This window comes from Cryptotermes secundus, unplaced genomic scaffold (assembly GCF_002891405.2).
Source record: "Cryptotermes secundus unplaced genomic scaffold, Csec_1.0 scaffold1054, whole genome shotgun sequence".
Classification (NCBI taxonomy): Eukaryota; Metazoa; Arthropoda; class Insecta; order Blattodea; family Kalotermitidae; genus Cryptotermes; species Cryptotermes secundus.
In genome coordinates, this window is record NW_019719379.1 from 956609 (window position 1) to 983492 (window position 26884).

General features: G+C 38.5%; 1 protein-coding gene across 3 annotated transcripts in view; it reads right to left on the reverse strand.

Annotated features, from left to right (window-relative positions):
* Positions 1–23679, reverse strand: part of LOC111866108 (hrp65 protein) — a 68968-nt gene extending 45289 nt beyond the window's left edge. For 2 of the 3 annotated variants that reach the window (XM_023854729.2, XM_023854708.2), the window contains exons 1-10: positions 23358–23679; positions 15119–15265; positions 10409–10627; positions 9124–9294; positions 6337–6467; positions 5857–5965; positions 5535–5721; positions 4889–5079; positions 907–1021; positions 600–625 (exon numbers count right to left, since the gene is read on the reverse strand). In XM_023854729.2, the coding sequence (XP_023710497.1) occupies positions 600–625; positions 907–1021; positions 4889–5079; positions 5535–5721; positions 5857–5965; positions 6337–6467; positions 9124–9294; positions 10409–10627; positions 15119–15265; positions 23358–23537 (1476 nt within the window). In that variant the 5' untranslated portion in view covers positions 23538–23679. The remainder of the gene's footprint in view (positions 1–599; positions 626–906; positions 1022–4888; positions 5080–5534; positions 5722–5856; positions 5966–6336; positions 6468–9123; positions 9295–10408; positions 10628–15118; positions 15266–23357) is intronic. The other variant, XM_023854718.2, reaches the window with a different exon arrangement.
* Positions 23680–26884: the final 3205 nt, after the last annotated feature.

A 26884-nucleotide genomic window follows, 5' to 3' on the forward strand; every position in this document is an offset into this window, starting at 1 on the left:
AACTTTCCCAGTCACAGCTATAAATTACTAAACAAACTGCACTCCATTAACAAACCTAAATTTAATAAGAGTTAGATTTAACCCTATGGCAAAGACGCTACTCTATCATTAAAGTCTGCTAAATCAATACATTGAAATCTGAATCTCCAGAATTATATTAAATAAAAGTTACAAGAGCATATTTCCATTACGAATCTCTTATACTAATATTTTCTATGTCAAACTTTAGAACACTTAACCCTCTTATATAACTGTCAACTGTTCAGACAAAGCTCACTAATGCATTTAATGCATCTGACAGCATGTAAATCAAAAACAGATTAAAATCTAAGATGAATCCCACAAAACTATTTCAATATCTTCGGAGGTAAGAAGAGAAACGTTCAAAATCAATATCCTTTGCACTTGTAATGTAACTAAACCAAAACAATGGAAGAACAAACTTTGGAACGGTCTCTGCACTGTCACCTTCACACTCAAATTGAAAGCAAGACACACATGCCCATCTTTTAATAATAAAGTTGTAAAATATAAGACAAAGACCTGGTAAAAGAATTCATATTTTTAGTAGTAAAAATATTTAATATTTAGTACATTACCGGTGGAATTGATCCTGGTCCAGCACCTGAAGAAGAGAAATATGGTTTTGTCATACAAAGAAATGGAAAGAAGTCCTTACAACTTTGAGCTCAATAGTAGATGCTACATTATCGCTATGTTCAAACTGTAATTACATCATCAATTTTGTCACTAGCATAACAGAAAGTGGTTTTACAATGAAAATCTTTAGCTAAGGAAAATCAACATTTTGGTTCCCTCAAATTCCCATATTCATTCTACAAATGCAAAAAATAAATAAAAATTGTTTCACCAATGAGAATGGCTGGTAGAAACTTTGGTACTGACCTCCAACAGCATCATAATCTCGAATGACTGGGTCTGCAACAGGGGAGTCATAACCAGCTGGAGTCTGTCGTAATGCCTGCTCCTGCTGATCCAACAAACTGCTTAACTGATGAGCCTTAAATAAAATTCAAAACCTCAATGCTGGCTGCCTGACCTACAAATAAAAACTAGCAACTCTCATATGATGGCTGGCATTGCATGAAATCAATGGATTCACTATGGCTGAATAACCTCTGAACAGAAACCATTTAAATTTTAGTCCATAAGCACATGTCTTACCAAAAATTTTTGTGCATAATTTCACATTCATAATTATTTAATTACAGCTTTTGACCTATGCAATATTATACATACATCCTCAATGAACATCTATGCCACAAATACACTGTATGATGCACATACTACAATTTCAAGGAAAAAAAAAGTAAAGGTATCCCTGTAAAAGGCCATGGAGGCCCATAGGGTTGTGAGATGTTGAGGTTCCCACATTTTCTAGACAACTGGCTCACAGATGGCGGTAAGGTTGTCAGCCTTACGCACCAGCCACCCTTTACCCCCCCCAAGAACATTCCAAGAATATTCCTGATACTCGTTTCTGTTAGAGGCTGAGTTGACCCCAGGGCCATAGTGTAGCTGGAAGGATTAGGTCGATTGAAAAAATCCAATGACCTCATCAGGACTTGTACCTGCAACCTTCCGGCTTGTAGCAGTGCCTCAACCAACTACGCTACCATGTGCCAAGTTCATAATTTATTCCAATAAACCTTTTGACCTATGTGATGTTATATGTACATCCTCATGGAATATCATACACTACAAGTACACTGTAGAATGACGCAAACAAAAATACCAAACTCGGTGACCTAAGTCCGCAAGCGAACTATACCAACCCGAGTGACTGCCTCTTGTTGGCAAAGTTAGTGCCAACTTTGCATATACTGTAATTTTTAAACAAACATTAACAAAACTCTGGTATACAATGTAAGTGGAAACTCCCACTTTAATTCCACTGTAGTTCTCCCATTTAAACTGAAATACAGGGTTTTCTATAATACCATCAGAGGTAGTATGTGGTGGCCATACGGTACTTCCCGGATAGGTTTGTTTTTTGAAGTATAGACATTAGGCCCATAGGTGCATTAAAATTATCTGAGTAACAAATTCTCAATTAATTTTTCCCACCTTAGAAGTTCAGTCAGACTTTTTAATAAAATTTCCCACTTCACATTTACTCTTCACAGACTATTTTTCACACAAAGAATACACATTCCACATACCTTTAAGCAACAAAGTCACTTAAGCATAATCATAAAAATACACCGATAGTACAAGGTGTGGCAATAAAGAACCCGGATTACTTTTATGACTCATTTCCGGCCACGTCATTGACGAAGAGGAGGGTAGGGCATTGACCCTTGGACTTCCCTCTACCGTCACACAAAGTTTCATTCACGTGCATCGGTTAGTCTGGCCGCGACCATTGTTAGAAGCGGATCGTGTTTCTGAGCTCCGTCGGAATAATGCTGAGTGCTAATGCAGAACAACGTGCTAACATCAAATTCCTCACAAAACTTGGAAAATCTGCCACTGAAACTTACAATTTGTTGACAGAAGTATATGGTGATCAGTGTCTATCTCGCACGCAAGTTTTCGAGTGGTTTAAGAAGTTTATGGAGGGTAGGAAAAACGTCGGGAACGATCCAAAATCGGGCCGTCCTCCCACTGCGAAAACTCCAGAGAATGTGGAGAAGGTCGCTAGAATTGTTCGAAGAGATCGTCGACTGAGCATTCGAGCAATTTCTGAACTTACGAACATCAATAAGGAAAGTGTTAGACAGATTTTGCACGACGATCTGGGCATGAAAAAGGTGTGTGCTAAAGTGGTGCCAAAAATCCTTACCCCCCAGCAAAAGGAACATCGAGTGAATTGCTGTGTTGACACTCTTGAAAACATTGAAAATGATCCTGATTTCTTCCAAAACGTAATTACGTGTGACGAAACTTGGATTCTTCAATATGATCCAGAGACTAAGCGACAATCCATGCATTGGAAGAGCCCCAAATCCCCTAGGAAGAAGAAAGCGCGCATGAGCAAGTCCAAATTCAAAGCAATGATGATTGTTTTTTTCGATATCCGGGGGGTAATCTACATTGATTGGGTGCCTGAAGGTCAGACTGTCAATCAGGTTTATTATAAAAATGTTTTGACGTACCTCCGTGAACGTGTGCGACGAAGGAGACCAGACATGTGGAAGAATGCCTCATGGGTTCTTCATCACGACAACGCGCCAGCACACAACGCGCTATCTGTGAAGAGGTATTTGGCAAAAAACAACATTCCAGTGATGGAACATCCACCGTATTCTCCGGACCTAGCACCGTGCGACTTTTTTCTCTTCCCAAAAATCAAGTCTGCGCTGAAAGGGACCAGGTTCGAGTCCGTGGATGCAGTGAAAGCAAAAGCGACGCAACTCTTGAAGAGCATAACACAAGATGACCTGCAGCACTGCTTCCAACAGTGGAAAATTCGCATGGAGCGGTGTAGGGATCGGGGAGGGGACTACATTGAAGGGGATAACATTTCAACTGTCTGATTTTTTTTTAATAAAGGGTTAGAGCATGAATCCGGTTTCTTTATTGCCACACCTTGTAGTCTACATTGAGTGGTTGCAGGTGAAGAACATAACTTCAGCATAATAGTCTGTTAACTGGCCATAGCACATGTCTGTTTTCCACATCAGTCTTCCTTTCAGTCTATTCTGGGTTATTCTGCTTCGTTTACCATGTTGGATCAATGCTTAACCTACACTAAGCATAAATAGCACAGGGTTTAAGAGTCTTTGTATCAAGCTTTTAACAAGACTTGTTTAATAAAGTTAAAATATGGCTGTGAATGGTATAAAGTGGAAAGCAGTTGACTTTCCAGCTCATTTTCATAACTTCCCCTCCATTTCCTTTCAACATCCTCGAAGTGCCACCCATATTTACTAAGTAGAAATTGGTTTGCCTTGAAACATGTTATGCGAAGCAGCAGCACAATGAAAAGTGAAGTGTGCAAATGATCACCAGAAGAAGCTATGAGTCAAGAGGGGAGGCAGGGTGGACATGTGACAGAAATAGTATAGTAACACAAATGTGCAACAATCTCTTATCATGAAGGTATGACTGACTTCCCTTAAGTCATCCTGCCCACTTCCAAAGCTTGAATGGCGGGTTCTATGCACTATTACAAAAGAGCCACTGAATGCTGGTCTAATCTACACAGCACCACATCTCAGAAAATGGCATTCTTCATACATAATATATAAATCAGCAAGCAGATAGTAGTACATGCCAATTACTTATAATCAAAAATGTATGCTCAAAGCAGAGGGTTAAATCACATTTAATTTGCTCTTGAAATGAGTCTACGAATAGGGGTACTATATAAATGTGGTAAATGGTGGGGGGCAGTAACCTACACATAAATACTTACAATCCTCGGCCACATAACAACTTTCAAAACCATATGCTTGAAGCATGGGGTTAAATCACATTTAATTTGCTCCTGAAATGAGTCTACAAATAGGGGTGCTATGTGAAAAGTAAATGGTGGAGGGCAGTAACCTATGTATGAATACTTAACATACTTTTGACTACATTATATCTTTCCTATAAATTCTGTCAACAGTGAGTGACTTTCACTCTGCTATTTTGTCACTACAGTCATTTCTGGGCATTAAATACAATTTACACTTGCAAACTTTACTTTTGAACGAGTATTCATTTGAAGTGAACAAATTCTCATAGAAAGCAATCTGAAAATATGATCAATTTGTGTGTGTGTGGATAAAATAACAATATATTTAAAATGATATAATTAAAATGAAAATTATACAATACTAACAAAGGTTGCTTCACTTTTCCCAGATTACAAAGGATCTCCATAATGTTCATAAAATTTGCAACCTGAAGACTTGCAGATAAATCAAACGAGCCTTACCTGCATAAAAAGTGTGTTTTCTTGCTGACGGCGACGCATCTCTTCTTCCTGGTGGTGCATTCGCAGTTGCATTTCCTCCTGCTGGCGACGCATACGTTCTTCATCAGCCAATCGCTGCTCTTCAGCCTGACGTTCCTTCATTTCCCACTCCCGTTTCTGACGCTCACGATCAAGCTCACGCTGTCGTAATTCTATAATGAGAATATACAACATTAAAAATAAGACTACAACTAGAAGTTTCTACACTTTATGGGACAGTACAGTATTCCTGTACGGTGGAAAGCTCAGATTATATCAGCCACAAAATTCTAATCACCATCTTCATACGGTAATTCCTCATTTAGTTCATCATGACGACCACCACAGAAATAGAGCCTACTCGAGTTCATTTTATCATATGTTAACAACACACACCATATTTATACACACAAAGGTCGCATGTATTTCAGTCTGTGAAATAAGTAATCAGATTTCTCATGTTCTATGGCAACTATAAGTGGAATGACAATTTGCATGATGATAAAACATGAAGAGCAAAAAATGAATAAATAAAACACTTTCAAACAGAAGTGTCATTTACACAGATGTAAATGTGTTATGTATATGAGATAAGACACACAGAAATCCAAATTCAGTAAGAACTTACGTTCTCTGAGAATTTCAGTCTCATGCTCATAGCGAGCATATTCCATCTGAGCCTCCAGTTTCTCTTCCTCCATCTTCATTTCACGTTCTAAAGCTTCTTCCTTTTGCTTGTATAATTCATAAAGCTGTTTCCAACGGGTTCCATATTCATATTCAAAACTCCCAGGTGACGCAAACCGAGGACCAACCTGGAAGCAATATTTATGTGATTAACCACATACAAGTAAATGTAAGGTAACATAACCAATGGAAGATGCGCTTTTACAATTAACTGTCAGAAATGTTACAATCCAAATAATTTTGCTCTCAAACCTAACACTTACTTCTCGTGCTTTGTAGTATTCAGGATTCTTCTTTGGCAGACTCTTCTCAGCATAGCCATCTATATCATCTAGCTGCTCAAACGGTTCCAGCACAACTGGACGAAGGGAACTAAAAATTGTAATAAAAACAGAATATTCCAAAGGACTATTCCATAATTATTGCCTGGAAACTTAATTCACACATTTACATTCAGGTCATAAGGATATTCTGATCATCCATTCCTTCATACACTTAGTTTCTGTAATATCTGTTTGTGATATGCAAGCCTCAAAAACTGAGAATGCATCTTTGCATGAACTTTGAATAATTCCAACAGCTTAAACATGTATATTAAATTAACAGACTGTGAAAGAGGTAAAGATTTGGCTAATTTATGTATTTTGGTGAAATGTCCTGAAACTAATACTATATTAAATTCAGTTATTTGTTAGAAATCCCTCATACCAAAAATTCATTACATACAAAGCACATTCACTTACGCCGTCAGGAAAAAGCATCCTTCTGTACATCGCCGTAATGCCATCTGTGCTCCTGGTTTTCTAGCAAATTCAATAATGCCTTCTCCCATTGACTTTCCACGTTCATCAACAATAATGACTGCTCGTTCAATCTGAAAATGACAAGTACTTACAATTATGAACCACTGTTATCCTAGTGTTAACCTTTTGACGTGGTCATTTAAATTCCGCGGCCGCGGCTCCTGCGGTAATATATTCAGCCGGCCATTTAAATTTTGCTCGAAAATTATTTATTCATCATTGTTCTTAAATTCTATGAGATAGGAACATGAAACTTTCACTAAAATGATCTTAAAAGGTGGTTTTATAACCTTACCTTATAATATGAACCCCCTTTATATCTTCAATGGAAGCATGTTATTTAGTATTTGAGCAGAGAATGGTACGCCTTGAAGGATGAAACTTTCACTAAAATGATCTTAAAAGTTGGTTTTATAACCTTGCCTTATAATATGAGCACCCGGTATCTCGGCTATGTAAGCAGGTGACGCCTTGAAGCATTAGTCTAAACACAGAGCTGGCTCTCGAAACGACCACCAAGGTCAGTACGATAAAATGGCGTCAACTGGAGCGATAATGAGTACTTTTCCCTCCCCCACACACATCCGTATCGTCTCAGGGGGTGACCACAGTGTTCTGCCTTAAATTGTGGCGTATTTCTAAGAAATGGGTGCTATGTACTGTGCGAAAGCAATCGATTTTACGAGAATAACATTTTGGACAACCCTCTTCTAAGAATTCCAATGGAATGTGTTTGTGTGGCCAGCTCAGGGCAATATGATATTATATACAACAGCACACATCACCTCTCTGGTGTTTATTACTTCACAAGCAAAGCAAATACGCCATTGAGTGACGAAACCGCTACAAGAAGCAACACGAATTTGCTGCAAGACAGGCATATGTAACGATGACTTATCTCAGCTAAACTCGTTGGCTTAGTATACTCTGTTCTTGTGACAACAGGCCAGCGAAAAATCCAACAATCTACAGCAAAACCATCAATTATTATGGGCGTTATAACATAGGTGTGCAGCTGGACGAAACATACACGCCGAACCCCCCCAGACGATTTAAATCCCTGACGAAACATACACGACGAACCACGGCAACGGGTTAAGAACTCGCACGGAGCAAAAATATTACGTTCTATATACTATGAATAAAAACTTGCACATTTTTAGATGAGGCTGCACATACCATTTTAACCAATTACAGGATGATTACTGTATTCTTCAATTGAAATTATTCATAAGAAAAATATGCTAAAAAATGTAATTCAACCAATCATGCAGCATTACATCTGGAGAACATGTGGAAGCAAGACACACTTAACACACAGATTCCTTGATTCTTGTGCACTGTGTATCCTGCTAATTTGAAATTAATGGACATCAGGCATGCAATGCAGACTAGCAAACCCATGGCACCCAAGAACAATATGGACATTTAGTCATCACTACAGTCATTCCCATGGGTGGCTACGGGCACAGTGAAACTTCTTTCAGGACATTTTCATTCCCCTCCACCCAGCAAAAGGTCTGAAATAAAAATACTACTTTTCAGACCACATGTCTACCTGCTAGATCTGCTACATATGAATATGATGTGACAACACAGTACTGATATTCATGCCTACAGACTCAACATGATTTATATGTGCACGGACAAGAAAACTTCACAAAATTTTGACTAACATTATTTTCATGAAAATTATGATTAAGTGTTGAATGTGATGTGGCAAACAGCACATTAAAAAAAAACAGAACCTCAAAGTTGACAAACTTAGATGCACTCCTTGAACATATTTGACTTCAAATTCATGCCATATAATGGCAATTAAAGCAATGATAATATATATTTTCAGAGTATGTGGTACTCTTGGAAACAAGAATAAGCACACAGCACAGCATCAAAGGAGCACATCATAACATTATTTTTATGAAATACATGTCATCTGATTATGAAACACATCAACTAGTAGTTTGAAATGTAACCAGAAAATGGGAGATCATGTACTTGTCACTCTCTTTGATTTGTACCACAGAAGATGAGCAAATAATCCTCTTAATCTAAAATGATGTATGTAATTACTGCGAAAGTCTTCAAATTATATAAGGGAACAACAGCTGTATCATATTGTAATGTGTCTTGCTACTGATGACGCTGTTTGGATTGTTAATTGGTTTATTTAACCTACCAGTCTTGGCTACAATTAATTATAACACTGTTGCGGGTTTACACAATTTACAAACACTACACACAAATCTCTTCACACTGTCCTCAATAGTCTACACGCATTCACGGTACAATATGGGAGCTATACCAGTGTCACTGTATTACACACTCCCAATAACTTCTCACACTATCGGTATTCTTTCCGCTACAACTGAACTCAGCGACTGTTCCAACTCAACTGTCTTTGGCGGCTGCTACATTTTAACTGTCTCCGGCAGCGGCTATATTTCAACTGTCACTCTTGATCACACATTACTCTCACATACTGCTCACCCAGCATTTCGTCGCATGTTACGTCACAGTAGGCGGCGCTGCCACGTGACCGTGGGGGAGGGGGAGGAGTGTTGACTGGCCTGTTACCAGAGCAATGGTAGCTCCGACGCTGCCACGTCACCACTGGCGGGGTAGGGGATGTCCTCCATAGCGCAATACGTCACAATATAAATTAAATGCACAGCGAGGGAGAGAGCAAGAGACAGAAGAGAAGCTGCTGACAGGAATTCAACTCACCTCCCCAAACACTGAGAATGCCTTCTCAAGAAGCTCATTGCTCACCCATGGAGTTAAATTCTTCACTTTCACTGCTGCACTGTGAGGAGCAAAGCGAACCTTCAATGCTCTGCCTTTTCTCATCTGACCATCCAACTCTCTCTTCGCTTTCTCTGCATTAGCACGGTAATCCTGAAAAGATAAGGATGACTGATGGTTCATTCACACAGATGCAAAATAGTTAACCCTGATGTACTGTTACTTCTGATATTTTCACTGCACATATAAAACGAGGCATTCTGTACACTTCCCAAAGTTCCTTCAAAATCTGTCAAGAGCTCAAAGACATATCCAAAATTCACGTGCATGAGTCTAGAATTTTTGGGCTGAATTTGGAGGGGCCGTCGATGAGGACTTCACAAATATTTACTTTTGATTTGCATACAGCATTCAAACTACGAGACTAATCAGAGTTACAATGGTTGGCAAGGCTAGCACAAATCAATCTGCCACCAAAATCTTGTTACAGTCAATGGCCCTTCTTACTCTTCTGGAGCAAAGATTTTTAGGTTATGTTCATATTCATAAAGGTCCTAACAGGGTTGAATTTGTGGGTATATCTCTTTCTGACCACTGTGAAAAAGGCAGTGGCTCTAGAACGATTTTTAAATACAACGATTTGTGAAAACATTTCACTGAAAAAGGACCTAACAACAAGAGGGTAAATAAGCAATACAATTTAGTGCATTGTGCAGGACAAGTGTTACAAATTACGATTACAGTGAAAAAAAATTGGTCTAGCAGAGAAAATTTCTCATCCTAATTCTCAACATTTTTCAAATTCTCTTGAACTAAAAAGTACATAATTATATATATATATAATATAAACCTTCAAGAAAAATGTTGTTAAAGTGAATAGTACACATTGACAAATATATACTTTTATCAAAATCTATGAAAGGATTGAATGTACAAACTAAACCACAACTAAAGTACAATGCTTTATTGAAGTCCTTCGTAACATAACAGGATGCACAAAATGAAAATTACAACTAAAGTAGTTTGGGTACTGCTTGGAGTGGGTGGGCATGAGTTATTAATAAATGTTTTAAAGCACAAAAATGATAGGCATTCAATGCTTACTCTTGTAATACGAAGCTCAGATACGTATATAGCCGCAAAGGTTTAATCACCAACATCAGGCGGTAATTCCTATTTTTTCTTCACTGCTTGTATTCAACAGATTGTACACTTTTACAAGTACCATGCCACATTTAAAAGCAAGACGTATGACACAATCACTTACCAATCTAATAAAAGCGAAGTTTTTTTCTTTATTCACAAAAAGCTCAGCAGTCTCACCATAAGGCTGGAACAGCTGGGTAATCTCATCTTCTGTTACATCACCTGTCAAGTTACCAATGTACAAGCGGCATCGGCCAGTGAATTTCTTCTCACGTGTATCTTGAGGGGGAAGATCATGTGTTGGTGCAGAAAGGCCAGCCAGTCTTTCATTTAAACGATCCTGTCAAATGAAGCAAGTACATCTACTATTAAATTTATGATATGAAGATGAAGAATGTTAACCACATGAAACATCCCATGTGATGAATAGGGATGTCTCTTTTTTTCTCCAAATGTAAATGAAGCCTCTTTCCTGTAGCCATTTTTGTTCCATCAACTGCAGAAAACATAGAGCAATTGCAAACCATCACCATAAACTAAAAAATGGTTATATGATTTTTCATAATTCTGCCCCTTAAAACCTACAAGAACTAGCAGAATACTGCCATGTTTGATGAGTATGATCTTCTGTAGTCAAAGACTAGTGGTCTGAAACACTTTATACAAATTTCTGAAATTATACATGGACTAATGAGGGCATAATGAACACTTCTGCATCCAATTTTTGAGAAAGCACTGTATTATTATTTTGCAGGGTTGCAAACTCACCTACAAGCCATGTGCCATAATTTAATTACCTCTGCATGAATATTACATGCCACTGCCATATATGTCCTGCCAAAGGAACTAGTAACTACAAGAACTGAAATGAACACAGTCACCACACTCACAACAGGCATAAGATTCAAGTGACTGACTTGATCAGCCTCAGCCAATAAGTACCAGGGTGCTAACATTCTGATAAAAGTGTCTCCCGACAACTGTTTGACCGTGATGAATAGCATGAAATGACAATTTCATAATGGAGACAGTAAACAAAGAAGCTCGAGATGAAAAGGTGTTTCTCATTGAAGGATTAGCTGCCCACTTGATAGCACTAAGTTATACAGAACAACAGGAAGAAGCAACACCATCTGATGTTTTGCTTCTGAAAAGATGGCACGATTTTGTAGAAAATAAGCCACTGCAATTTCAATAGTAACCAAACCACATATTTTTTTACACTCAAATAGCATAAAGCATTTTGATTTTTCATCATGTAATATGTATACTATCATTAACAAAATCATATACAATATAAACTGTCTTCCTTTGGAGTGGGTGAAGGTATATATTCCAAGCTGTCCAAGTTTTTTCATACTTCAAGGCAATCTCAGTTCCATTCAATTTGAAATGCAAACATCTGTAGACATGGTTGAGATGGCATCATAATTATCCACTGAAATAATGTGTGAAGTCTCCATAGCATCTGCAAGTGCCAGCCTCTGTATACCTCTCGCTTCAAGCCTTAACACTTAAAGCCTGCACCACAGCAGGTGCATGGCTTGCACACCCACCTCTTGAAATGTTTTCATGTTATAACAATAACAAATGACAATATTTGGGTGCATGATCCACCATTAACAGCAGCAAAGACCATAAATTTTTCAGCCCAAAATGACTGAAACGTATTAATTCCCAAATGAAAGTTCCAATCCATTTCTTGGGGCAACCTAATTCCAGAGTCTCCAAAATGTGACAAAACATGCAGTATGTAAACCTAGCCTTTAATACAATATACATGGACAAATCTATTTCCATGTTATACTGCAGCAAAAATAAAACCTAGAAACAGATTCCAGCAGCAGTCCTGATGTTAAAGGTCTTTCTGAAGTAAAAAAGCAAATATACCACTCTCACTGAAAATGTAGAACACATATTTGATGGCATATGGTCATGTAATACATTTATAAGAAATGTATAATAAAATCAAACCTGATTTTCATAATGTAATTTATTTAAATACAAGCTATAAAAATTATGCCTTTTTTTTTACACCATAATCCTTCCAGACCATTTATTTCTGTAAGTAGTTTTCTTCACCGCTCATGTCCCATCAGTTGGCACATAGGACCAAAAAGGGTTAAGAGTTATCAGTGGAATTTTACAAAGCGAAGTGTTCTCTCTGGGAAACACTTAACTAATACACACAAAGCCTACTAAACAGTATCACAACTCAATTCATAGACAGATGTGGCTGCAGCAAATGTGTTGACATAAGTGGATGTCCAGACAAGTTTACAGCTCATCCCACTGCTTCAGTTGTTTTGCATCAGCATTCAGTCAGCATTTTTCTTCACTCACCTATTCACTGATGCCAAGAGAGTGAGGAAACAAAGTGTACAATGTATACATGTACATTTTTCTAAAAGACTAGAAAGATCAACCAATGTAATTGGTGATACAACAATATGCCAAATGTTTTTTGGGTGCTTCCAATTTTAAAGATGAATGAATGGTGAAAATGACAATACCCCTCTATGCTTTAACTCAATCACATCTGTAACCACATAAATGTGGAGAATCCACATCTGTAACCACATAAATGTGGAGAATCCCCATCAAAGTGTCGCGAAACAGGTGAAGATTTACATACGCGAGAGATTCATTCACAATAGTTTTTCATTAAGTTACAAAAGTTTTCTTTGCATTACCACAACCTTCTATGATACTTGGACACAATATATTGACATCATTGAACAGTTTCAAACCAGTATTAACATATACCATAGTTAATCGTTTTTCTTAATTCTGGTAAAAAAGTGCTAGCAATAGCCATTGCACAGAAAAATGGTTCATGATGTTAACAGGTGAAACCAACAGAAAGTGTGAAACAATATTATAAGTGAATAATTTCATGGAAAAAGGCAGTGTGTTAACTATTCATGAACTGCCCATACCGAGAAATTTCATTCCTATTGGAATGCTTTAGGAATTAGAATTCAAGTGGTAGTACAGTGCACAAGAAATATCATATTTTCTGATGTAAATGCACATGGTCCTTGGCCCCACATGTTTTAACACAGGCATAGCTCTGCCTTCACTTGGTTCACTGTTATTCCTATTCTTTTGTCCCTTTTATCTCACTACCTGCCTTCACTTGGTTACCTATTCCTGATCTTTATGTTCCTTTTTATTTCATCACTAAAAGTAGTTCTTGGTCCTCAAAACATGCTACTTCAACAATTCTCCCCAGCAGAAAAGGCCCCTTAGTACAAACTACCCACTGTAAATATGTACATACAGGTATCCATGGAAGGTGGGGGACTATGTGGAAAAGTGTTTACACAGGATATGATCTCACCATTCTGTATCTTAAAGTTCCAAGTTTGGTTTATGTTAATATTAGTCGTCATGCATGTGCATCCCCTTTAATACTATAAGTCATGGTGATGGCTTGGCAGAAGGTGGATTGCATTTTGTGGCTCGTGGAGCTGAAATCTGTTATAAGCATCTGGTATTAAGTTTTGGTCAGTGCATGCAAGTTCAGAACAAAGCTACAATTCCATTACGAAGTGGGATGGACAATGGACAGTGACAAAAAGTGTTGAAAATCAGAAACTGCCACGTTGTCTGACGACATCCAGCAAATACAAAGAGCATGAGTATACCTCAGTGCTTCCTAACAATGGCCACTATCTTGGCTTTCAGCTCTCACGTTACATCATAAATGGACATAACTGCAGAATGTGTAGTCAACCACCTCAAGAGATCAAATATCAGAGGCGCATGCCCAGGGAATGATTGCATTATTGGATCTTCTTTCTTTCAGCAAACAATTCTCACAAGCCAGTAACACCTGGACAATGTCCATCAGTTTTTAAGCAAATGCTTTCTGAACAAGTGAAACTGAAGAGGTAGTTTCCTTGCATGGCCCCCAAGATCACCAGACATAACAAGACTGGACCTTTTCCTCTGGGTCATGTGAAGAATATCTATAGGGGAGAATTACATACTTGCAAACTCTGCAACATCAAACAGCAGAGGCAACTGCAACACTGATCCTTGTGCAGACATGGCATGAGATCAAACATTTTCAACATGTGCCAAGCAAATAATGGTGCTCACACTGAAACTTGGTAATAGAAAGAAAAATGTTGAATTTTGTACTTCTTCTGCATAATAAATATTTTTCCCAGTATAATTTTTTTCCTTTTTCACACCTTTCTCAAACACCCTACATATGACTGCTCTGCAATTTTAAGTTTCAGTTTGCTTTCCTCACTTATGAAGACTGGGAATTACATCTTGCTTCACATTATCATGAAGTCTTTATATATTCAGAAAATATTCCTACTACATTACTCAGGCATAAATTACCAAGAGAACTGACTTTCATATGCCTACACCTTCAGCCTGTCAAAAAAAGAGAGAGAGAGAGAGACACCAAATGCCATTGAAAGGCAAAAATTTATCTTCCTCACACATATGCATGCTATGTGCCTTTTGAGAATTTATTCCAGTTTGGTGAGATTAGGTGAAGCAGCAATACCTAAGTACCTTGATGTGTTCACGGAGACTGGTGAAATTACATGCATCATCACCATTTGAACACACTTCAGAAGGAATATGAAAATTAATGGCTAAATTTTACTTGTGAAAGCATGCTACATCAATTATCAAACAAGGCCCATATATTTCAATACTATAAATTTATTATAATTGTCTTACACGTGTTACTGACAGGTTCTAAAATAATGCTAATTCCTACAGAGTTCTGAAGCAAAAAAAAAAAAAAAATTTAAAAATGTTAGGCTACAGACACAAAAGACATGAAGTCTTAGGTGCTTACATCCTGGTTGCGCATGCCCCAGTCTTCACGTGCCCCAGCTCCACCACGAAAGCGGTTCCCTCTGCCTCGGCCACTACCAGCAGCCCCTCGGCCTACACCACCCTGACCATCTGCATCCTCACCCTCCACATTATTTTCTGCTTTCACCTAAAATGTAATGAACTATTTCTAGCAAAGAGTTTAAATATGGTTTTCATAATCTTGTAGAATGAAGATACAAATAAGATAAAAAACTAAGACATTCTAAGACCAGAGACACAGAAACAATTAAACATACATAATGACACAAGCCAAATTTAAATGTGGACTAAAATATTCTCAAAACCATCATACCCAATCTGTACTTAGTTCCCCTAGTTCCCTTCTATCTCACAAAGACATCTAATATGAGCACAAAAACAGTTTTGTAGGATGAGGACTAAAATGAAAAGCCAAGTTTCAGAAAATTAAGGTAGCTAGAGAAAGTTCATTCTCACACATCTGGAATTTATAAATGACAAAATCATAATATACATGAAAATTGCATGCTTGCATATAATTTAACTATAATTGACTGCCATGTTACAGAAAAACTGCCACCATTACATAAACCAGTCTAGCTTTCAATGCTCATAACATACACAGTTCAACTGAACGGTTGTACTACTTCTGAAGTTGTGGTTTTACCTCCCAGTCTTGGATTATTGACAGATGATGAACTAGATCGCATTCACTTTTAACACAGCCACTATGATCATACTTGCCGAGAAAAGCATCTTCTAGATATTAACAGACACATTTTAGTGATTTGCTGGATTCTTTCATGGTGGGAGGGTAGTTTGCATAGACATGATTTTTTTATTTTAAATAGCTCTGATTGTCTAGAACAGTGCTTCTCAACTGCAGGGCAGCGGCCCAGTACTGGGCCCTGGCATCAATTACATACAAGGCCACTCTGGAATTTGTCATTTTCATTTTCTAAGCATTTTTCATGAATAAATATTTTATACTGGAAATAATGAGGAGAATAATATTTGTGTAGCAAATGTCAGCGATCAAGCCGTATGTTTTTAAACATGGAATTTTCAGACATCCAAATCTTTCAACATTCGGGAAAGGCAATATGGATGTTTATGACCAGTCATAAAAATTGCCTACATGCCGATTACAACAATGGGCAGCATATCCTCTGTTCTCAGAACTGAGCAAAATAACATCTGTGTTGCAAATGTCAGTGACCAATCAACAAGTATAAAGAAAATGTTTCCACTGAAATTGAAGATCAAGGCAGTCTGTGTCCGGTTCTCAAATCTAGTAATACTGAATACTGTTTCTTTGCTGAATTGAGAATTGAGAGATTCATACATTTTTATTTATCAAATTACATACTTTACATGTATAATTATTTGGTGTGTGTATGTGATAATAAGTGTTTTGCCGGCAAGTTGACATCCTTCTGCTTCTTCCCCTACTCAGCTGACTTCTATGGTGAGTTACAATGCATAAATATTTTTCTCACTGCCGTTTTTTTCAAATCAACATCATTAAAATCAATTTAATAATACAATAAACAATTTTACGCTGAATAACATAAGTTTTTGGTGATCAGCATGGGATATATCAATGAAAATTAGCACACATTAATTTAATGATGTTGGTCTGAGGAAACTACAAAATGCAACAAGATTTCATTAGTCCAGTGATTGATAACTAATTTAAATGAAATTTTATATGTTTGTCAACATGCCACACCATATACATAAGTGTACTAATACTCTTTATGATTATGCTATAATTAATTACTAGTATTATGTTAGCTTCATGCACAAACTTTAACAAAATTGGAAGGGTATTTATGAGTAAATTTGTTGGGACTGGGCCCTCGTCTTATAAAAAAAGAACTTACTGGGTCGTGGTCTCATAAAGGTTGAGAACCACTGGTCTAGAAAATGTGGGACCCTCAACTTCTCACAACCCTATGAGCCTCCATGGCCTGTTACAGGGATAGCTTTACCTTTTACCTTACCCAAAGAGGAGACAACCCCAGAGACTGTAGTCATAAATTCTTTCAAAAAATGCAGTCCAACACAACGTTCAATGATCATCAAAGACATTATTGGTATGTGAACCGTTATGAAGTACACAGAGGCTCTTGCCTTTGTTGACCAGTTCACAGCTCTGCTCTTCACCGCGACTGGTGAGGTACATATTTTGCCGATGACTCTGTAGGCGCGATAGCTGATAAAGTTTGGAATTAAAGGAAGTTGACTGCTGGACGGCATCATGTTTCATGGCAAGCAGTGTGATTCATGGGTATTTGTTTACTATCTGTCAGCAATGGTAGCAGCTATCAACTACATTAGCCATTTGCTTTCAGTTACAATTTGTGAGCACTGTGTTCCATCACGATAGGGTATACTTTGCAGCAATGTGTTATTTCTGTATGACACCTATATAAAATATGGATCTGCTTTAAGTGTTGGCAAAAATTTTGACATAAATTTCATGATGAAAGAGCTCCCAGGAGACAAACAATTCACAATTTGGTGAATAAACTTAGATCAACAGACCTCTTAATTGACTAGAAACAAAAACATAAGTGCCGAGTGCATACTGAGGATAAATGATATGACATAGGAACCAGACTTCAACAAACACCTAGAAAATCACTGAAACATCTAGCTCATGAGAATGAAGTCTAATGCAAGAAGGGCAACACAACTGCTGAAGTTTAGACCTTATAAAACAACAATAATCCATGCGCACCTTGCAGCCACACAATCCAGCTAGCAGGGCTCACTTTTGCAGTTGGTTTCTACAGTCTGTCACTGAAGGTGATATCAATCTGCAATTGGCAGGGACTACATTTTCAACACCTCCTGTGATCTGTAAATTGTAGCTACTTCATTCCGAACGTTACCGAACCTTCGGCAAAAATCTTATGCACCTAGCAGCCATGGTACACTGGTCACCGTGAAATGCAGAGCCATGAACCATTCAACAAAGGTAAGAACTTACCTGTACACCTACATGAACCTAACTTTGAAAGGTATCAGGATTAATTTGTTAATAGCATTTACGGTAGAAAATATCACTTCAATTAGTTTAACTTTAACAACTGTGGGCACCAAGTTAAGTTGGTATAGCAGTAATAAGACTTGTATTCTGAAGGTACCCAGTTCGAGCCCATGCTGAGTTGCCAGCTACCATTATAAGAAGTTCATCATGGTTTTTCCAAGTCTCTTTGGGTGAACGTCAAGTTAGGTATTTGGAGCAGACCAAGAACCACCAGCAACTTACCATCTCATATACTTCGTGCTACATAATCTATGCAGCTGGAAATGCTGTGAATTACAACATAACCCAAGAATAAACCAAATGTGTGTGTGTGTGTGTGTGAACTTTGTAACAACGTTTTTGTTCCTACGGAGAGTGAAACAGGTGGAGTTTGCAATGTAACTCATGCAGACCTTTGTTGTAGAGTCAGTTACATTACAGAACATCTTACTTTATCAGCAGTTTATGCTAGATAAGTCAACGAAATCTACCATCAAGCAAGATGGGACATGTGTCTGCTGCTCTGCAAACATTACCAAAGTTCTCTGTAACAAAATGAAGAACCTGACAGCAATATTAGACAGCAGTCCATTGTTTTTTTGGTTATTGTAAAAAACAGTTCTCTATGACTGACTCAATCTGTTCTGAAACCTCGCAAACTATACACATATACCAATGTTACACTATGTCCTATATGTCAATAAACTGCTTAAATATGTCACTTTTTATAATGTGGGATAGTTCAAAGATCAATGTCGGGAGAGGGGATGTACTTCATGACGACAGTTTATTCTTGTCTAATACCCAAATAATGACACTGCCTTAAGTATAAAAATACAGTACTCTCCAGCTTTACACAAAATCTATATTCTTCAAAATGTGTCCATATCACGAAATTCCATAATGTGAATCCTATTATCACCGACTTCCATGTTAAGTGGAGATATGTTACTATGAACATTTTTTTAAGCCTACAGCTGAAACATATACTATTTTATCCACCAGACACACCAGTAGAATGCCAACTAATTAAATTCCTTACTAGCTATTTGACCATGAACCAAAAGGAAGAGAAAAGTCTGCCACCGGAGATGGATGATTTTGTATGTTTATTAAAAATTACACCCACTAGATGTTTCAACATGTACTGGTAATCTTCAAGTTTTTAAAAAGTTCATAATATTAGTGAACTGTATTGCTGTTTTCATTGTACTTCTTCTGGCTTATTTTGGACTTCACCCATCCTCTGGTATGTAAAAGACAAAAAACCACTCGGAGACTGGATCTGTCTCCATCTTCAGCTGGATAGGGAAGGATAAACCCACTCAGTTGGGCCCCTTAGAAAGAGCTAGTCTCAATCACTGGACAAACCCCGGTCTGTAGAAGAACAACCTATGAACAACCGACAACCGGTTCCATCAGTGGGAGGAAAGGATAAAATCACAATAAAAACATGATAGAAAATTTGTGCCAAGCACGCACTTGTCAACAATGTAAAGAAACAGAAGTATAGGTTATATTCCATGAATTCAATTAAAAACGAAAGTAAAAACTGGATAACGCATGCCTAATCTGCTTGGATAAAGAATTGTGCCACCATGGCGACTTCCAGGAATCAGACTAATCCCCGGAACAAAACTTGCAGGAGTAGTGGAACCACTAATATTCATAAAATTACATTTTTGATTTGTTAACCTCTTCATTGATGAGGGGGATCCATATGGGAGAAATATCCAAACTGGGTTGGCTGATCGGATTGGATGAACATGCCATGAGCTGATTCTTTGTATTTTCTGTATCTGCTGTTGCTTTCAACCTCAAAGATCCTAGCTTCATCCCAGCTTACCCTGTGACCTTCTTCATATGCATGCTGAGCCAACCTGGATTTCTCTAGAAGACCCTGCTTGAGATTGTGCTTGTGTTCATGGATTCGAACAGCCAGTGGTCTGCCTGTTTCACCAATGTAGCTTCTGCCACATTGACAGGGAATGCTATAGACGCACTGTGCCGTCTGTTGAGGATCCCTTTTTGGTCTCATTCTCACGAGCGAAGATCGTAAAGTGTGTTTAGTTTTGAAGATGGTCCTAATATTATACTGGTTCCCTATGCGCTTGAACTTCTCAGAGATTCCCTTGACATACGGGATGTACACCGTGCCAAGAGGCTTTTCCTGCGTCTATAGCATTCCCTGTCAATGTGGCAGAAGCTACATTGGTGAAACAGGCACACCACTGGCTGTTCGTGCACTAGTTTCTTGCAATTTCTTGCCTTCACCAGAATAAATTTCTAAATTTCCAATATAGCCTCAAGTGCTTTCCGTGACTACACGAACAAGTAGGCCATACTTTGTGAGTTTCCCAGGATTATACGTTCGAAAACGAAGCCTTCCCCTCCAAGGAATCACAGATTCGTCCAAAGACAGTTGCTGCTCTGGCTTATAAACTGTCTGAAATTTCTCAACGAAAAAGTCTATTAAGGGCTGAATTTTGAAAAGCCTGCCCGTTGATTGTGGTTGCAGTTCATTATTATTGAAATGCAAACACCACCATATCTGCTCAAATCTCTTACGACTCACGAGTTTGCCGAAAATGGGTATTTCTAAAAATGGATCAGTGGACCAATAGTCTTTCAAATTATCCCTCTTTGTAAACCCCATTAGAATGATTATTGCCCAAAAAATTTTCATTTCTGCTGAAGTGACATCCACCCATTTCAACACCTTATAGGTACTGTCATACGCCTCACGGTGTTGGAGATAGTATCTGTTGGTCTCCTGACACAACATGTCAAAGAAACAATCTCCAAAAAACAGTTCAGCTACTTCAAACACTTGCGTAGGGTCCGATGGCATTTGTCTCACCCCTGGATCACCAGTAAACTTTCCCAAAGTGGGTGTTTTGTCCACTTTACCCCATGGGGCTGTCCCCGCAATGCTAGCACTCGCACTTTCATCGGAGGTCTCACTGTCACTTTCACTTTCTCTTCTGGTCACAATATTTTGGGGGCCGCTGACACTGACCTCGCTATCAGAAGACGGAGCATTTGGCAAGTCAGATAACTCATCGGAGATATAATCATAGATTTCTTCTTCTCCGAGAGCTCGCACGGCCTTCAACTGCTTTTGTCTCTGAGCCATGTTGACATAGAATATTTTGCCTCACACATAGATGCTTCAACTTGAACAAAGGGACTTTTCCTTAGAGTGAGAGGGGAAGAGAGAGTGGTCACGTTGCTGAGTCGGAAAAGAAACATTCCTAAGGTCAGCTACGCAGTACTTTTACAGACACGTAGCCACCAAAGTGAGGAATAGTGTGTTGCAACATAATGTGTCCTAAAAGCCTAAATCTCGGCGACCGGTCTGCCACATTTAAAACCCAAACGCCTAGGCCTAGGCGTCCGGTCCGCGAAGTGTTAAAGTAACAATGTAAGCCTGTCAGAAAAGCATGGCATATACCATAATCCAGTCCTATTTTCTGCCTCAGTGGCTTAATGATAAAGGAAATCTTAAGATAGCAAAATATATATAAAATGTAATTTTTCTAATTTAAACAATTTATCAAGGATCCATCAATTTACATTAGATAGGATTTACTTACTCCATTTAATAAGGGACACATGGTAGCATTGTTGGTTTAGGCACTATGCTACAAGCTGTAGGTCAAGGGTTCAAGTTCCAATGAGGTCACTGGATTTTTTCAATTGACCTAATCCTTCGAGCAGCACTATGGCCATGGGATCAACTCAGCCTCTAACAGAAATGAGTACCAGGAATATTCTTGGGGGTAAAGAGCGGCTGGCACATAGGGCTGACAACCTTGCACCATCTAGGAGCCAACTGTCTAGAAAAATGTGGGAACCTCAATATCTCATAACCCTATGGGCCTCCATGGTCTGTTGCAGGGATGTCTTTACTTTAACTCCATTTAATACCAAATTAACATCTCATGTTGTAATTTGAAAGTGCCTTGATAAGCTCTTTAAATTACCAGATTATGATACACAAAACAATGTGAAAATAAAAATTTCCTGTTTCCTACCACAGCACAACCTCAGTATCCCCAGACCTTCCAACATGCTTATTCCCACAATGATGTGCGCTAGAAACTTCCACCTCACATAACCATCAGCCAAATTAAAAACAAGAAGTATCCAGTATCAACTATTTGTGGTAAAAACATGGTCAGAATTAAAGTGGTACCATATACATCTTGTAATTAGCCTCTGATGTGGTATATCTCCCAAGCATAAAACATGATCAGCTGTAGTACTGCTACATAAATCCACAGTTTTACTTTTACCAACATTTAAAGCAAACATCTTTGGCTTTAAAGGTAGCAACAAAACCAAGAGTCAGATATATCAAGTGTGACAGAAATACAGTGATGTTAACAGTACTGCTAGATTTCCATATTTGGCTTCATTACTTCAACATGGTGTGAACATCATTCACACAATTAACTGCTTGAATTTCCAAAGGAAAATTAGAGAAAATATTGCAGAACTTGATAACACACTGCAAGGCATGCTAAGAGGCAAACAGAGGTCACTTTCAACAACTCTAAAAGAATACAGTGCCTCATTTACATAAAATCAGAGATTATGTTAAATATCAGCAACGTATGCATGCAGGTAAGACCCTCTGTCCATTCTCCCAACAGTCATGTTGTAAACTACTGCGACGCTTTTGTTCACTGGTTCTGCCTAACAGCCACATCACTCTATTTTTAATTTTATAGTTTACAATAACACTCTACTTTAAATGAAACCCATACTGCGGTAAATAATGCATGGTTCTGTATAATTAATCGGTAAAGATCGGAGAGGGCGCGGTCAGGTACAAGTACTATTGCGGGATTTGCCTGGAGGATCGGCGGTAAAGTTCTCAGTACCTATACTCACGGTCACGGCGTAGATTCAAATCAGGCACCACGCTGAAGTCAGACGCCTTACCGCGCGCCTAGACAGGCGCACTTCTGCACAATGAGCAGTCAACTAAGCGCTTCTTCCATTTGTAAACTGAACGCTTTCTTCTAATTTAAATGGTGTGTTCTCAGCATTATTAAGACTCCGCCGGAATCCGTTCAATATATGACGCATACTATTCCGTACATGAAGGAGGTTGGAGGGGGGTTGAGGAAAACTTCGTTCAGCTTGCTGAAACCTTTTCTATCCAGATATCACCCAAGATATTACTTTTACTTACGTCTTGACGCATCCCGCCTCTCATATCATCTCTCTGTCGTCCGCCGGGTCCTCCAAATCTTTGTCGTCCTCCGCCACGTCCTCCTCCCCTTCCGCCCATTGAATGATTATGTCCTCCTTGATTCTCTTGTGGCCCATTAGCATCAATATCGGCCTTAATTTCTGTGTTGACACTTGACATACCTTACTCGAATCGTTTATTTGACAACAATGTCTCCCGAACCGTAAGAATTTACAACTTCAGTACAAGACAAAGGAGAAGACACTCTTCACAACAACCTAGCAAAATGGCGCTTCTTGTCCAAGAGAAGGCTTGGGTAAGAGGAATTGTGGGTAAACCGATGACCTCTCCACCAATTCTCGACTCCTATTGGTCAATATTTGGCATTGGTTGATTTCATCACGTGGTTACAATTAATGGCGGAATCGGAACCATTGCCAACCTCGAATAAAGAAAAATACTGTGTCATGTGAACTCTTAGTTCTGAATCCTGCCAAAAGATGTCCAACGATGAATATGTACATAATAACATTTCACGGTTCCAGAGTTACATAAAAAAAAGACAGTAGAATGTGAAATAATTTTTTTTTTAAATTCGCTTAGTGGGGGGTGGAGTCCAACTGGGTCCACTTGGCACGGCGGCCACTGATCGGCCTATTGTAGCCTGCCCCGGGTGATTATGATCATGGAGAATTTAGTGGAATGAAGACTGGCAGGGGAAACCGAAGTACTCGGAGAAAACCTGTCCCATCGCCACTTTGTCCACCACAAATCCCACTTGACCAGACCCGGGATCGAACCCGGGCCGCAGCGGTGGGAAGCCAGCAACTAACCGCTTGAGTTATGGCGCGACCCAGGATATGAAATAAATCAGAAAAGTACAAAATATATATATACATATAGTATAACCAAAGTTTTCACATAAAAGTATAAAACAGAAAACACAGATTTCATGTGAGGTATCCAAATGGTTGGAACAGAGACCCCCCCGCACACACACACGACCCACAAAAACAAACTCTGTGGTTTAAGTCCTCAAGCGAACTATACCGACCGAGCAACCGCCGCTTGTCGGCGAAGTTAGTGCCAACTCTAGCCGATAGAGGATGTCGCGTTCTCAGCACAACGATTCCCCATGCCGTTAATTTTGGTTCTCTAGCCCGGAGCAGCTATTTCCTTCAAATAGTTCCTCAGTTATCCTACCGAGGTTGAGTGGACCACGTTCCAGACTCACTACTTCTCAGATAAATCTGGTAGCGTCGTAAATCGAACCCGGGACCTCTGGATCTGTAGCCAGGAACTCTGACCACTAGACCACACAGGCGGTTACTTCATGTATTTTTATTTGTTTTCAGTCTGGACCGACCAAGAATGTCGAAGTTTTGTTGCAAATAATGATCAAAGTACTGAAGCAATGATTTGAGTCTTATTTATTTTTATTGTTATTGTTATTTTATGTCATTAATTTATGTTTAACTGTTATGAAATAATTATTATTTTGGAGATTCATTCTTTTCCTGTTGGGTGATAAGCTTTGACGACCCATTCCATCTTGGGAACAGTGTGAACGCAACAACTGAACCAGGTACAAATGCAGCTGCCATCCCCAAATAGTAGTGGACAAAGGGTAGAGGACGAGAGGGGCTACTAAGTACATTCATTAATATTAAGTTCATCGGACATAATTTGAATTGCCAAACGACGATTTGACAAATAGCACCCTCACAACATCGAAGTTTGTGCTTGTTCTCACAGAAGCAGCGTGTCTAGATCTCAGTTCATCTTCCACCGTTTCTCGCCCTTTTACAAAGTCTTTGTACCACAGAAATACTTGAGCATGTGATAGAGAATCCTTATCAAACGTCTTCTGAATCTGTTCGTAGGCACTAGTAGCGCCCTCCCTCCATCAGCCTGACACAAAACTTGATTACATGAAGTTCTTCGAGATTATTTTTCTCCATTTTTTGACGTCGCAACAAAATACACATCTAGCGAACCACAACAGAACCACATGTTTTCATGCCAGCAAGTTCAAACTTGGACTGAAATCAAGAGGAGAGATTTCGCTATCATCTCGTAACGGTCTCGGTGCCGCAGGGTTCCCAATTCTCGCACTACAAAATTAATTTCATTACTTTGAAAACACATCATGTACATTTTTATTTCAATAGATAGTTAAAAAAATATGTACTATAGAATATATCATAACACCCTATTATAATTCATTATAATGCATAGACTCTGTATATAAGGTACCAATGTCAGCAGAAGTCGGAGTACATAAGCTGTTTCATTTTAAAGAAACATACTTTTGTACTTTTTTATCTATGGATTCGTGTAACTAAAACCCGTGAAGGTCAAGGATTTATGACATTTGTTTTCCTGACCTGGGAAAATCGTGTGAAGGTGTTCTATTTGTGTAACGAAGGGGGGGGGTATTGAGAACTGGTGTCTGCTACAGATCTTCAATTTGAATCTCCAGACATACGTAGTTAACAAGAAACCATAACTGATAACAAATGTATAGGTTTCATATGGTAACACATCTGATAATTATTGCATATCGGTTACATATTCATGGCAGCGCTATTCCAGTTATCCACGAGATAGTTTCGAGAATCGATAAATCGAAGGACTTCGACTCTTAATTCATCAAACGTTCTTCAGTTCAGCATTGTCAGTTATTGTGCATGCAGCAAAATCCTAGAGGACTAAAGATGGTTGGCACATGCAAAGAAAACGTAAATTTGTACGTCTTCTTAGGAAGGCAAAATATTGGCAATATATATTGAAAAGGCATAGAGTTATCTAGATGAGCTATAAACTAACATTTTAACATTTTGACATAATGCAATAATTTGCATTTCAGTTGCGATCTCTATTATACACATCTCTATGTAGATGTAGTCGAGAGCACGGTCTGATCGGGAAGTAGATTAAGAAGAGTGAAAACGTAGCTTCCAGCTGAGTGTATTTCCAAATTTGTCCCTATCATGAGATTTCAGATGCGATTCCTCAGGCTCACAGCTCGAATTATTCTTGTTAGTCTCTAATAATTATGTCATTATCTTCTGTTGTTAACCTTAAGAATATTTATGTAACAAACAATGCTTATGCAATATTCTTTTTCTTTGCCATTAAACTATATGGGATCTCTCTAAGTTAGCGTGGATTATGTTATTATGTAGTTCAGTTATCCCTTGATCAGGCTCTGTTTGTGGATCCCGAGCGAGAGCGTCAGTGATGTTCTTATAGAAGTGGTAATATGACTGCATCACACTTGAGCTATTGCATACGAGCACGACATGGCTAGACAATTACTTTTTCAAAGAGAAGCCACTGTGTTTCACTTGCTCCCTCCCTCTTTCAAATACCAGCTTCCCTGTAAATATAGAATCCCAACTGCCACAAAAAGAAGTAGTCAGGAAGCGCGTTATAGCACAGTAGAATGTGGAACCAAAGTCGAAGCCTCTTCGATGAACAAACATAAAATACTGTAATTAATTAAAACAAAGGTTTTATTTCGT